At 37.9% G+C, this 15965-nt stretch overlaps 1 protein-coding gene across 20 annotated transcripts in view; it reads right to left on the bottom strand.

The window, feature by feature from the left end:
- MAP2 (microtubule associated protein 2) overlaps positions 1–15965 on the bottom strand; it is a 285330-nt gene that overhangs the window by 67481 nt on the left and 201884 nt on the right. For all 20 annotated transcript variants that reach the window (XM_043444919.1, XM_043444916.1, XM_043444925.1 and 17 more), the window contains one exon: positions 7430–7714. In XM_043444919.1, the coding sequence (XP_043300854.1) occupies positions 7430–7691 (262 nt within the window). In that variant the 5' untranslated portion in view covers positions 7692–7714. The remainder of the gene's footprint in view (positions 1–7429; positions 7715–15965) is intronic.

The raw sequence follows: 15965 nt of genomic DNA on the forward strand, positions 1-15965 counted from the left end.
TAAAAGTGGACATTTAACTCTCCTTTCTAACATTTACATACTAGCATTACCTAGTATTTGCATACTTGTTAAAAGCTGCCATGAGAGCCTAGAACACACGCTTCCCTCTTTCTCTGCTCATCAGCGTGGCTGTTTTCTGAGTGTTGCTGAACCGTGACTCATTCTGTAAGGCGAGTCACAAAGAGAGAGGGCACTGGGCGGTTTGGTGTCCTTTCCCCCCCAGGACAAGTCAGATGTCAAGTCAGATCATGCTTAAACTACCAGGTCTGCAGTGCAGCACCCGTCGTTCTGTTCATCTGCTCCTGGTATGAATTTCCAGGCTCCCCTGACAATCAAAGCGGTGCTTTATGTAATGTGCTAAGGTGCAGTGAAGTGTGAGGGGATGAGAGGGCTTGATACACTGAAGCAGAAAGTCGGTTCATCTTAAGTGGCTTGGGGAGAAAAGAGGGAGGTGTTGATGACTGCTAGGTACTCCCTGACCTACTAACCTCCCAGTAGCGATAAAACCAAACCTGGAGCCAACCCTCAAGAGGATATTTGGTATACAGTGACAGACATTTTTCTCAGGTATATGCAAGCAATATAATCATATAACTTTTCAAAAACACACATTAGTGATTGATGAAGAATATTCTCCAGATATTAGTTAATTTATTTGTTCCAAATTACTATTAAGGTTTTTCTCTTTTATTTTCTGGGAAGAGAGAATTCTTAGTAATTGAACAAGGGACATATAAAGGTCATGCATAATCCTAACCAAAACAGGCTTAGAGGGTCCAAAAAAAAAAAAAAAAATCAGGAAGACTGGCTTCCATGACTGATTATTGTCATCTATTCACTACAAACAAAAAAGAATTTATGAACTGTTTAGAAATCATCTCTAAATGAAGATTTAAAAAAACCTCAAATTGGGATACATTGAAAGAAAAATATGATGATACAACATGGTAGCAAATTAGGAGAAAATTTGATAAGGTCTTGAAAAAAATATAGGATTACAAGAAAGGCTCAAGTGAAAAATTCAATGCTATTAAATTATATTTACAGCTAGAAACAAGAGAGACAGTAATTTTTACAAGTAGTTCCAAACTCTCCTTAGCTCAAATCTGTTGCATTAAGATTCAAATTCAAAACAATAATTTTTCAAAGTGTCAGTGGACCAAAGAGAATTTTATATATATGTGTGTGTATGTGTGTGCATATATTTATATACATATATATATATATTAGTGTCTATGATGTAGTTCTGACTTTAACCCAAAACAAGACAATAAAGAAATGAAAATGATTTCCACAAGTGCATGGGAGGAATTTTCTGGAGGAACATACATGGGAGTAAATGCATATGCAAATTAATCTTAATTTTGAAATATTATATTACGTTAGATCAAGTCTTACTCTTCACAACTTGGAGTGTTTGTAGGCAATTAAAATTCCAAGGAATAAAATCATGGGTTTTATTTGTTGAGTCACTGGGTTTAATTAGAAGGAGTCAAGAGAAACCAAGTTTTCCTTAAATTTTGATTCATAATTACCGGCTTCAAACAATCACATTCTACTCTAAGATTCTGGCTGAAGAGCAAAGAAAGATACAAGGTAATTTTTTTATAGAAAGAACTACCTACAATTGCACATTTAAATAAACAACTGTATCTGGTACCTATCTTTTCTTCTAATTTGTAAAACATTACAAGCTGTATTTAGCAATATCTGCTATAAGCAAGCAACCTTACCAAGGTTGAGAGGCTGGTCTTCATTATAAAGTCCAGGCAAGACAGCCCCCAGTTAGGTTCAGACCCCCTTCTATTTACCAACAAGGCAAGTCACATATGATTGAAGCTAATACTCCAAACCTGCTTCAAACGGTACAGAGAGCACATAGGACAAAGCAAACGTGACAGATACAAACCTCACGCCTTTTCTAGCAATCCTTGTCTTTCTCACTTTTTCTAGCCCCAGATGCCCAACCTTTCGAAGGAAAACATTGCAAAGATCCCCATTTTCTGTCCTTGTCCATCGGCGCCGCCAGGCGCAGACACTTTGCAGTGAGGCCGTGTGCTTTTCTGCAGATCCACCCTGAATGCTAAATAACTGCTCTGCACACTCCTCTGCGGAGCTCCGGGAAATGGCAGCCGGAGCAATGAGTGGTTGGCATGGCAACAAGGAAAGGAAAATCTGCAACCTTTTGTATTGTTAGGCCAGCCTATTTATTTGCCTTGGGGGGTGGTAAGGCCAGCTTCAGTCACTTCACAGGAGAAATGGTTCTGCACTATTTTGCTCTGTGTGCATTAATATATATTATGTATAATATACCATAGTTTAAATGGGATGGTGATTCCTACCATTAAATCTCAAATGTGGGAATGGAGGGAGGGGAATATGGGGTGAGAAAATGCAGATTCAAATTTTCTAAGATTAGAAAGGGAGAGAGAGAAGTGTAGAGGTATATTCAGATTTTTGCTTGTGACTGATGATAACGTTTTTCTCCACTATGCATTTTCAATCTGAAATTTATAATTTCAGCAACAAAAAACTTAGAAATCCAAGTATGTTCATGACTGGGCTGCTTGAATCAGGAGGATGCAAAAGGCCGTGTTGAGCTTTAGAAGGTGCATATCCATTGGAAAGCTCTGGAAAAAGTGACTGTGATAACCCAGAAGGGCTTTACAGATCTCACTGCTTTGATGGGAGCAGACCTGGAGAAATGCCCCAGAAATGCTAGAGAAACACTGCAACCCTTGGGAAATCAAGGGGTAGTTTACTGAAGGACTGACCTTTAATCTTCAAATTTACTCAAGAAGAGACCTGGCGGTGACTTATAATCACAAAGGCACTTTACACTGTGACTGCTGTTTTTTTTAACCTGTGTTCAAAGCATCGTACCTCAGAATAGTCAAAATCACTTAAAAAGTGTGATTCTAAATACTTCAAAGTTTTGGCATCTGTAAACATCTCAGAATTGCCTCCTTTCTTTCTCCATTCAAGCTGAAAACTGGGAATAAATTTGCTGTCATGCTGAAAGGCACAAGGATGTGACCATTCTGCAATGGAAGAACTGTCTGGCTATGACTGGTTATTGTTGCTGCTGGGCGTCTGGCTGCATGGGGCAGTGGAAGGAGCACGACCCCATAACGCAGGAGACCGGTGTGCTGGCTTTAGCCAAGTATCCTGGATGGGTCACTAAACCCATATATAGGAGAAATATGAGAGGTCACCTTACAAGATAACATCCAGTTATCTTGATGTTATCTTGTATATTGCATATTCAGTCACTCAGTTCTTTCTGACTCCTTGCAACTCCATGGACTATAGCCCACCAGGGTCCTCTATCCATAGAATTTCCCAGGCAAGAATACTGGAGTGGGTTGCCATTTCCTACACCAGGGGATCTTCCCAACCCAGGGATGGAACCTGCGTCTCTTGCATCTCCTGCATTGGCAGGTGGATTCTTTACCACTGCACCAGCTGGGAAGCCCAGATGTTATCTTGATATAAACTGTAATATGCATTTGAGCACCACCTACAAATAAGAATCTTAAACATGAGGCTTCTAATTATCACCCAGAGTTGAAACTCTATGGGGACTGAAATGCATTCTGTTTGCTTTTCTCAATAAAGATAAGGTGGAAAAGAGAAGACGCGTTTATTATAAGCCTTTATTCCTATTAACCACGCTGGAAAATGATTTTAAAATGACTTGCTTCAGTATTATGTTGTATTCACTTATCAATAACAATAACTTTCCTAAGTGGCCCAATTTTTCATGGATTTTGTATGGTTTCTCATCTGTTGTTTTGGTTTCAGTGGCATGGCTTCTAAAAAGGACACTTTAATAAGTAAGTGTAAGAAAAATTCTTAAAGTAAAAAGTTATGTGATACTAGGTGAGTATATAATTCTATCTACGTTTCTATGGATTAGTTTTAAATTGTAAGGAAAGAGACAAAAATCTAGACAAGTAAGTTGTAAATTAAATATAAAGTGCTATTTCCTTCCAGCATTTTCTATGCAACCCCTCCCCGCTGCTTCCTCCCCCACCATCTTAGTGCATAAGATTAAAGGTAAGCAGACTATGGCCTTGCACCTTCAAAAATTAAAGTTATGATGGTCCAGACATGAAGGTGAACACTGAAAGGGGTGGATGAGAGAGAAGGAGGCAGACCTTTGGCTGAAGTAAGTGCCCTCTGATGAAGGAAAGAGGAGAGAGAGTTGATGATTGCAATTCATTTATTACGTGATCTGGTTTGTAGAGATGAATAAACAATGTTGAGGAAAAGATTTATTTCTAAGAATGAAAGCAGAAGAAAAGGAAAGTAGAAGAAAGATCTTTGGCTTCGATCAGCCATGGTCTGGACACTGTAACAGACAGCTGAGGATGTCATGGGAAATGTTTCATGTTCGCAACATCCTGAAAAACATCCATATAGGAGAAACTGCAATATACTGATAGATTACATGAAATGATGAAAGAGTGGGGTAATATATAACCTGGTCCTCACTCAAATAATCACCTCAAAATATAATGCCTGCTCAATCAATGGTCTCCATTATCAAAGGATAGCATTTTTAAAGATCATATCTAAGATTTAAGAATATTCCTTTTTTACTGGGGATGATTTTTGTTTGCAATTTGTGGAACAATTATATATAAGCCATCAATAATACAATTTTTATTAAGCTAAAGTTTGGAGAGAAATTTAATTGCACATTAACTTATCACTGAAAAATCCTCTGTAGGTATGAGAAGATAACAATTTACATTTTTTCTCTCCTGCTGCTTTCCATACATGGATGACTGATGGATTCAATACTCAGTCTGTTCTTTCTGGAGGGAGGCTGGTTTAAAATTACATCATCGTTTGGATTGAACACATCACTGTTTACAACTTTTGTCACTATGAATATACATATAAAATTTACATAATCAGTCTCCCAAAGGTAATGTAAAATTCATTTGATATATGTTAAGCTGAATTCAAAATTAACTCTGGATGGTCTTGGACCTACAATTTAAATAACCATCTGTTAGTTTCTTTTTAATTTATGTTATTTTCTCAAAGAAGCTGGCAAGGCCACACTGACCTGACAAATAGATTTTTTCCTGATGCTCTCAACCTTAATTAAGACTATTGAAAAAATGAAATGGGAGTGGTGTTGGTTCTCTCCTGCTTGACCAAGCACGCTACACGTGATTTTTTTCCTCGGGTATATAATAAGCCTCCATAATAGTCAGTGAGAGTCAACTGGTGACAGTTCAAGAGACAAAGTTAAGGCTTTTCAATAGCTTTCCCCGTTAATTTGAAAAGAACTTTCTTCTTTTTGTATCATTCACCCAACTACTCACTCAACACACATTTATTGAGTCCTTGAGGTATAAGGAGGGGACAATGATGAGAAAAATCTTGGTTTCTCACATTACCTCCTTTATTCCCACAATCATTTTTTTCTAACATGTTCTCAACTCCTCATGCCTCAATCACTTCCACTTTTTCCCAGTTAATGCTCCTGATACCCAAGTTGCACCCTCTTCAACCTGTATTACACTTGACTTTAGAAAAACAGTTCCTGATCCAGGGTGTCCTGTTGTCTATGTGAACACCACTACTACCACTAATAATCACAATAACAATGGTACTTAATAGACGCTATCTCTTGAGTCATTTACTTTATATACTCTACCTCATTTAATTTTCCCTGTAACCATGAAAAGTAAAAATAATATTTTTATTTCATTCTTAACCACAATTTCTTACTAACGGGACATGGGTGTCTATAGGGCGCTGGACAGCTTTTCAAATCTGTGAATTAGCTTGGACACTGCCACTCTCTTCTTCCTGTTCCACATATATTTCTGTAGGGTATTTGCTTTACTGATCACAGGAACTTCAAAAAGACCCCAAAATCCCAGCTTCAAAAAGACAGGACATCATGAAGAAGAATGTGGTATGACCTAATGCTGAAACCAAACTATCTTAAATTAATAGTTCATGTAGTATTTGACATCTATTGAATATCACAGAGTTTCATCTGGGTATTTAAAAACACTCTGCCACACTCTTGTGCATCTGCTGTGGAACCTCAAGAAGCTTCTGTACATGATTTGGGAACAAGGTTTAGAAACGATCTCCCTTCAACTTTGCCTTTCTATACTGCTCATGTGGCCCTTAAAGTACTGTGTTCTGTATTTGAATTAACTGTACACACAGGTCTCATGTGTGCTACTAGATCAACTGCTCTGGGAAGTTCAGAGCCCATTCTTTGCACTTGCCCTGGCACAGCTTATACGAAGAAAATGTTCAACAGTAGTTTGTTAAATGAAAAGAATCACACTATGTATGTATGTATGTATGTAATTTCTCCTCTGTCATTTGAAATGCCTTTCATACTTGCCCATTAAAATTTAAATACATTTTTTGAACTAAGTGTACAGTGGATGTGTGCCTAACCAACTGGATGTAGAAAACTAACCCTTGAATAAGTAAGGTATGATCTTGAAGCAGACAGAGACTTTCTTACTAGGAGTTCACTTACTGTTTTTGGAGTAGCATGTCTGCAAATTACTGTCTTCAAATACATTACATTCTGAATTACAGAGAAAAGGAAAATAATGGTAAAGAATACTATAGAGCAGACTAAAGTCTGCAGTCCATGGGATAGCAAAGTGTCAGACATGACTGAGCGACTGAACTGAACTGAATGTTTCTCTAAGCCATTAATGACAATATCATCAACAAACTTGTGGTAGAAATTATACTTTAAGATTAAATTATATTCTGTTATCCTTTAAGCAACTATATATTAGTTCTTAAAAAGCTATCCAAGGAAGTATTAAATGGTTCCCGTGTATTCATGTGCTGTTTTCCTTTCTTTTTTCCGTTTTAAATGCTGGGAGACAGACTCCACATTCCTTCCTGCCCTAAAAAGTAAATATGCTTCTTATCAATTAATCAGATTTAAGTCCAATATCATTCAAGAGAATCCCAGCTAGTGAAGTTTTTTTTTTTTTCAGTGATTTACAATGCTGACAGTTATTAGCAAAACATAGACACACCAAGCCATCTGTCTACTAAAATTAAGGTGGTAAATGGAAATTTCCTGGTGGTCCAGAGGTTAGGACTCTGAGTTTTCATTGTGAGGGCCCTGGGTTTGATCCCCAGTTGGAGAACTAAGATCCTACAAGCTGCTCAGCACAGCCAAAAATAAAGTAAAAATTAAAAAGCAGATAAGATTGAGAATATAACTGATCTGGGGGAATGTCAGGCTAGTTCCTACAATTTTTCTCTCCTTTTGGTGTCTATTTCCCTTGACTGACTGGAATTTCAGTCCTAGCACCTGTGAAAGAATATCAGTGCTGTAAACTAATTCACTTTACGGCGTAAACAGACTTCAAAGCACAAAGCAAGTACCGGGGACAGAAGAGCCCTTGGTTACCTGCTGTTTCTCTGTCAGCTGAGGTCAGCTCTCCGTTGATTCCGTTCTCTTTGGTATTCGAGTAGGTGCCCTGTGACCCATGTTCTCCAAAGGCGCCCTCTTCATCCTCCCTGTAGGGGAATCCATTGGTGCTTCTGACAAGTCCTTCCCCTGCCCCTCCTTGATCTTTGATCTCGGGTGGGTGTGGTTGGGCAGATGCCTCTGTAAGTTGAGCTGAGGTCCAGTGAGGCGCCTTTGCTTCATCTTTCCGATCATCTGCCATTCTTCAATGTCCTGGGATGTTTCCTGTGATTGGAAGAAGAAAAATGGCAGCCATGACCTTAGAGAAAGCTTATCTGAAGTACTAAAATAGGGAAAATTGACAGCAAACTCACCAGCAACTAACGATCAAGAAAACACATTCAATAACCCACTTTTAAATATCGAGAGGTAGCTACTATTAACACCTTAGTTTTTACAGATCTTTTCTGAAATATCTGTTTTTTCATATATAAGATCACCATCAGTTTCATATATTCTATTTTTTAAAGCTAGTGTTTGGCATTTAAGGACATATCTGAGCTAACTTTCATTGACATATGACATTGACTCAACAGGGAAAATAGGGAAAATCTGTAGTATGAGAAAACTGGATAGAAAAAGTGGGGAAAGGAATGGCTGAGGGGACATGCTGGATTATGGAAAATTATTCCAGATACTCGTTAAAACCACAACTCTCTGTGAAATCTAGAAAAGACAATGGTCAGTATATTAGTCCTTTCAGTTTCAAAGATGTTTACTTCAAACCAGAGGTAGATATATCTTTCTGGATACTGAATATTAAAAGAAAGAGAGTTTTGACTTCATTTTTCAGCAAACTTCTCTTAAGCTCTATCTATAGATTAAAAAGAGAATGACATTTTCTCTTAGTATAACTCTTACATAGAGAATAAATATATTAGGCCTATGTCACAACTTACAGTTTTATTTCACAATTAAACCAATTCAGTTGTCGCTAATATTCATTAGGTGACCATAAATTATAGTAAAGTTTGAATAAGTCGTGGAGTAGGGATTCTGCATGTGTTAATAAGGAAACAGCCGGTACTGCACAGCCTTCACTTATAAGCTGAAGCCACTAAATTTATAGATCTAGTTGACAAGAAGTGATACATCACTGTTTTGAAAAGCTGTTGCCAGCAATGTAGCTTCATTGATGGTCTATTGTCCCCACCCTTATGATGACATAGACAATCAGAATCTCTGATGGAAGGTAAGAACATTTTCCTTTTTCTTTCAAAAATAGTAACTCAACCCAAACCCTCCCCAATAAGCAAACAAAAATTCTATGAAAACAAATCCAATTCTAGCTACCAAGTTCTGTTTAGAGACATCACAAATAAATAAAGCTGTCAAGAAAGTAAGCTTTCTATCAGATTTCTGGCAAGAATCTTACTATTATTATTATTTTTTTTACTGAATTTCAATGCTATTCTAAGGTCCCTATTCTAATTTTCTGTTCATACCAAGAACTAGATGAGTTAACTGAACTAATTTGACAACCCCAAAGCCCCTACCCACACCCCCACAATTGCTTCCCATAAGGGTTATACTTATCTTCCCTATGAGCATTTAAACAGGATATGCAATTTAGCTTTTAAAACATTGATTGAAGGGCTTCTGAATAAATCAAAGTGCATCCCCACATCACTGATGATGTATAAAGAAGTGCATGCATAAAAGAGTATCTTTATCTGTAAAATGAGGACAATGATGCCCAGTTTATTTGTTGCAAATTTAAACAAAGTAAGGACTCAGCAAAGCCCCCAGCAAGCTCAATAAATAGTAGTTTCTACCTTTGCCATTGTTATTATAATGGTACTAACAGTCATCATACCACCAGGCATTACATATAAAATACTTTCAGTAGTTTTTCTGGAATTGTTGGCATAGCAAGAGGAGCCTGAAAACCTGGTAGTCCAATAATAAGAGTTACTTGCAAATTTCTGCCCATGTATCACAGAGAAATGAATGAATGCTCCAAGACAGGCACTGCCAATGTTTGGGACAGGAGAGCCTAACCGGAGGAGTGTGTCCTAAGAACTAACCACTCCATGTGTACAACTGTAAACAGCATCTTTTATAAAGATGGTTCTGCAATGTTCTAGATCCCACTCTGCCGCTGTCTTCTAGTCAAACATGCAGGGACCTAAACTGGGAGTCTGAGGACTGTGTTTCTTCTGAGTTGTTCTGGCATCTCCATATGTCTAACGGGCTGAAAAAATGATCTACATTCAAACTGTGACCTTGATCACAGTATTTTATTGCTAGTGAGACTGTTGGCTCAGCATCCTTACCTTTACATGCCTTGATTTCTTTACTTTTTCTTTACCAGGACAGCTTAAATAAGATTCCCACAATCTTAAATGGTCCAAACTATTGTTTTTGTGCAGAGTGAACACTTATAAATAGAAAAACTTTCCCACAAAGAAGTACATGACTTGTTAATATTGCTCTTAAAAAGATTAACAGGTTTTCTACTTTTAGGACAATTTCAGATTTACAGAAGCATATGAACAGATAATATAGAGTTCCTATGTATCTTCTGCACTCAGTTTCCCCTGTTATTAACATATTAGTGTGATTCATTTGCTATAATTAATGAAACAGTACTGATGCATTACTATTAACTAAAGTTCATAGGTAGTTTAGTTTTTACCTAATCTTCTTTTTTCTGGTTCTAGAATCTCATCCAAGATTCTACATTACATTTAGTTCCAGGTCTCTTCAGTTTCCTTCTGGCTGTGAGAGGTCCTCAGATTTTCTTTGTTGTGGATGACCTTAAAAAATACTGGTCAGGTAAATTATAGAAGTCTCTCTATGGAAATCTGTCTGACATTTTTTCATGATTAGTCTTCGATTACATTTTTGGGAGGAAGACCACTAGCAGTAAAGTGCTCAAATAAGCTTGGGCAATGCTGAGTTACATGGGCATGTATAATACAAGTTTTCTAACAGCTTTTGCTCTTCTACTGCACATGGCAATCTCAGGGCAGGACACTGGTGTGCAAAGCATCCCAAGTAATCGGCTACAGAACCTTCATTTGATGTTACATTTAATAACATCTCCAAAAGGATTTGGAAAATACTTAGATTTGCATTTCAGCCCATGTTTACCTCTGGGAGTTCTTGCCACAGACATTCAAAGGAAATAAAATAATACGAGCACCCACAACTCCCAGCAAAATGTGACAATTTTTCCCCCAGGGCTAGGTGGAAAAGATTTCTCAGTGACTAAAAATCTTCATCTTGAACCTAAAAATCCAACACTGAAATGAGCAGTGTGTTACTTGATAATCATCCACTTAAAACATTACGAGTCAAGAGGCCAGGTATTCAAAACATGAATTCCTTAGGATTTAATACTTTCGAGTTTTTAATTCTTTCTTTATAGTTAGTTGATAAAAACTAACGTTGGAAGAAGAAAGGCAAGGCTGACTACACAGACTTCAATTGCTATCAGATAAATGAATTTATTATCTAAAATGCATCATCTGGATTCCTGATGAGACTATTCAGATAATACTCCTTCAAACATATGTAATTCACTTTCTAATTTGTTGGGCTTTTGAAACATACAGAGCCTAAGTATCTATTAAGTGACAAGCATTTGAGGAGATTTCAAGCTAGACCTGGCATTGCTCTGGCAAAACTTCTTTGACACAAAATATGATTTGGAAAGATTTGTTTCAGTTTTAATGAAAAGCATCTGGAATCAGAGGAGACATTACTTAGCCCCACACCCTCAAAATAACAACATGATATTATTAAAATACCACCCATTCATGATTCTGCTTTATTGGCTATGCCAAAGCCTTTGACTGTGTGGATCACAATAAACTGTGGAAAATTCTGAAAGAGATGGGAATACCAGACCACCTGACCCACCTCTTGAGAAACCTGTATGCAGGTCAGGAAGCAACAGTTAGAACTGGACATGGACCAACAGACTGGTTCCAAATAGGAAAAGGAGTATGTCAAGGCTGTATATTGTCACCCTGCTTATTTAACTTATACGCAGAGTACATCATGAGAAACGACAAGCTGAAATCAAGATTGCCAAGAGAAATATCAATAACCTCAGATATGCAGATGACACCACCCTTATGGCTGAAAGTGAAGAGGAACTAAAAAGCCTCTTGATGAAAGTGAAAGAGGAGAGTGAAAAACTTGGCTTAAAGCTCAACATTCAGAAAACTAAGATCATGGCATCTGGTCCCATCAGTTCATGGGAATTAGGTGGGGAGACAGTGGAAACAGTGTCAGACTTTAATTTTTTGGGCTCCAAAATCACTGCAGATGGTGATTGCAGCCATGAAATTAAGACACTTACTCCTTGGAAGGAAAGTTATGACTAACCTAGATAGCATATTAAAAAGCAGAGACATTACTTTGCCAGCAAAGGTCCATCTGGTCAAGGCTATGGGTTTTCCAGTGGTCATGTATGGATGTGACAGCTGGACTGTGAAGAAAGTTGAACGCCGAAAAATTGATGCTTTTGAACTGTGGTGTTGGAGAAGACTCTTGAGAGTCCCTTGGACTGCAAGGAGATCCAACCAGTCCATCCTAAAGGAGATCAGTCCTGGGTGTTCATTGGAAGGACTGATGCTGAAGCTGAAACTCCAGTACTTTGGCCACCTCGTGGGAAGAGTTGACTCATTGGAAAATACCCTGATGCTGGGAAAGATTGAGGGCAGAAGGAGAAGCGGATGACAGAGGATGAGATGGCTGGATGGCATCACCGACTCATTGGACATGAGTTTGAGTAAACTTCGGGAGTTGGTGATGGACAGGGAGGCCTGGTGTGCTACAATTCATGGGGTTGCAAAGAGTTGGACATGACTGAGCGACTGAACTGAACTGAACCCATTCATGATAAATTTCACTTAAACACCCAATCAGTGTTTTGGGGTCACAGATAATCTCTACTCTTCAGAATGGTGTTAGAACATAGTTAAAAGTTATCACAACTTCCTTTAATACCTTCTTCCTGATGTATAGTATTACTTTTACCTGAATCTCTGAAAACCATGCTTGCGGAATTAAAGGAGATAAGAAAACTGAGAGAAAGGGAAATCCTCTCCAAGTCTATAAAAGAATATTTGTGAGGTAGCAGGAATTGTAACATCCCATTCCTACTATGTAAAGGGGAAAGACTCTCCTCTCTCCATATTGCAAAAGACCACATAGCCTCCTGCTCCTAAGCACTGAGCAGCTAGACATCTGCCACACAATCTTCTGGATGGATAAAGCAAGCTGAGAAGCTACTTGAACTCTCCACCTTCTCCTCTTCCCAAAAGCCTAGCTTGATAATGTGAGCAAGGAAATTCCTAAGTTTTTAAAAACAGTACTAAGTCTAAGGCATTGACATAATTCATAATAAGTCACAATGGGATCTTATGTTAGGGCTAAGCACAAATGCCAATATGAATGAGGATACAGATACCTGTAATATGAATTTTTAAAAAGAAATCTAAGAAGTTCCAATATCTATTTTGTATGAGAATGAAATATTTCAGTTGACTCTATCATATCATGGCTATTACGTGACATAATGCAGGGCCCCAGTATTCTTCCCAATTAAGATATACCATTGGAAAAAATCTCAAGAGAAGATCTTGCACCACCAGAAATATTGTTATAGACTTGAGTCGTGAGCTTCAATCTCTGCTATCTTTAATTATTAAACAATTTCCTCTTGATATTTGAAAGTTCTCTAAGGACAGATATTTCTTATTTCATCAAAATCCCAGCTGGTAAAATTCCAGTTCTTCCAGTTTTCCCCTTATAAGGCTTAGACCTGGATCTCTCAGTCTAAGGCTCCTTGGTAAGAATATGCATGATTTTTTCACACCAGCTGTTGAATCCACTGATCATGGCTATACTCTCTGATTCATTTCACTGATGGATAAATATGAAAAAATATGAAAAAAATATGATGGATAAATATGAAAAAAATATGATGGATAAATATGAAAAAAGAATCTTTGAAAGTGTTAGTCGCCCAGTCATGTCTGACTCTTTGTCACACCATGGACTATAGTCACCAGGCTCCTCTGTCTATGGGATTTTTCCAGGCAAGAATACTGGAGTGGGTTACCATTTCCTTCTCCAGAGGATCTTCCCAACCCAGGGGTCAAACCTGGGTCTCCTGCATTGCAGGCAGATTCTTTATTGTCTAAGCCATGTGTAGGCTGCAAACATGTGTTGAATGTTAAATTAATTAACACCTCCAGATTGGTTCTGTCAGCTACGGATATTTGGCCAACAGTAGGCCAACTAGTTGCAGGTTCAACTAGTGAGTTCAATTCCTGGGTCAGGAAGATCCCCTGGAGAAGGAAATGGCAACCCACTCCAGTATTCTTGCCTTGAGAATCCCAAGAGACGTCTGGCTGGCTATACAGTTCATGGTGTTGCAAACAGCCAGACATGACTGAGCGACTGAACACACACACACAAACCAATCAGTGAGAGAAGATTCACTCTGAAACCTAATTTTCAGGCACGACAGAAGAACGGAGATTCAAGTTCTCAATCCACTGAGAGCATACAAAAAAATAACATCAAGCAGAACAAACTTCTAGACCCAAATAAGACTTTGCATACATAATAGTGACTGCAACATACAGGTTTAGAAATACCTTTCAGAGAAAAAACCTTTAAAATCATGAAGCTAAAATGGCCTTCAGTGATGATCATCCATTCCAATGTAACTTGAAGTGTTTCCAGCCAAAATCAGCCTGCAGTGCAGAAGACACAGGAGATGTGCATTTGATCCCTGGGTCAGGAAGATCCCCTGGAGAAGGAAATGGCAACCCATTCCAGTATTCTTGCCTGGAGAATTTCATGGAGAGAGGAGCCTGGTGGGCTACAGTCCATAGGGTCACAAAGAGTAGGATATGACTGAGAACATGGCACATCTCCATCCCAGAAAGTGAGAATTTCTGGTTTTAGGGCTTGGAAATTGGTATTTTAATGGATTTAACAAGTTACTCTGAAACACTGAAGTTTGAAGATTGGTACTTTCAGGCAAACCTGCTGCATAGGACCTCAGAAAAGAGTGGGCAGTGACAGAAATGCATACAAGAAATACTCCTGTAGAATAACTGGAGTAAAGCATTAAAGCAATTATCTTGATAGCTCAAGGTGATCATTCTCACAAATAGAAGCTGAATCTTTCACTGCCTTAGCCCAAGATATTTATGAACGATGGGACGGAGTTCAGGGACTTCTTTCAGTGAGCTTCTTGGGAACATGCCAGTTCTCTCTGTTGTGTCTAATCCTACTTGAAGGAAGCAGAAATATTTCAAAAGAATGTTTAAAGTTACCCATTGTCTGTGATAAAAAACCTACTGCATACTGTGAAGAGAGACTAGTCCTTGGTCAGTTTATCAACATCTTCAAGATGTCTTTAGAATATTTATTTTAGATACTTCTTGGCATTCATTAATGGTTTAGGACAAAAGTACACTTGCCTGAAGTATCTTAAATCTAGTTATAATCTTCTTTATCTGTTAGATCAGTTTGGAGATGGATGTGGGGTAGTAGGCATGGTGTGTATACGTGATGTTTTGAACTAGCAAAGCCCTCAAAGAAGTAACTGAATGATTTAATATCTAGATAGTAGACATGCGTGCTGAAAACGTCATTTAGTAAAGTATAACTTTTTCTCTTGGGACTCCCATAAAACCACAAATCTCACTGTTTTTCTTTGGATTACAACATTAGAAAGATCACAAAGCACAGAAATAGTCCCTGATTATAGTTATTACCAGGCACCATTAAATACTCTAAGAAATTGGCAAAGGGAGAGACAAAGAAAGCTTGGAAAATCTAAAGGAAAAATACACCGTGTGCCAGACAGACATGTCTCCATTTTCATAATGCACTTGGCGTGAGCAGTTCTAGGATGTTTTCTGTGATACGTTCTTCCCTGTCATCATGCAATGTGCCAGTTCAATAAAAACACTGGGATTATAATTTTGTACTGATACATATCCAAGGATGAACAAAGAATAAAACCACCAGTTATATAATACAATTAAGCATATGAACATTGTTTCCCCTTTCATTGTAGGCACAATTATGCCTTACACTATTAGTTATCCATGTCAGTACTACAAAACAGAAACTTCTGTTTTGGCCCCTAAAAATAGAAATTTATGTAGAATGCATATCTCTACTTCCAAGTGTGGAGGAGTTCTAAGCTTAAACAGTTGTTGACTAACTGACTAGAACCCTATATATTCTCTCTTCATCTCTGTACAAAATTGAGAAAAAAGTTCCTGATGACATGAATATCTGAAAGTCCAAATAATTGTTTCATGTCCTTCCTGCTCTTTTCAGATTGATTGTAAAATACCAATAAGGATGATTCATCCTTTTATTTTTTTCAGGATGATTCATTCTTCATCACACACCATGACTAATAAACAATTCACATCAAGAGAGCTGGTGAATGCATCATTATTTCTGATGATAATGAATGCAGAGTACA

This window comes from Cervus canadensis, chromosome 24 (assembly GCF_019320065.1).
Source record: "Cervus canadensis isolate Bull #8, Minnesota chromosome 24, ASM1932006v1, whole genome shotgun sequence".
Lineage (NCBI taxonomy): Eukaryota > Metazoa > Chordata > Mammalia > Artiodactyla > Cervidae > Cervus > Cervus canadensis.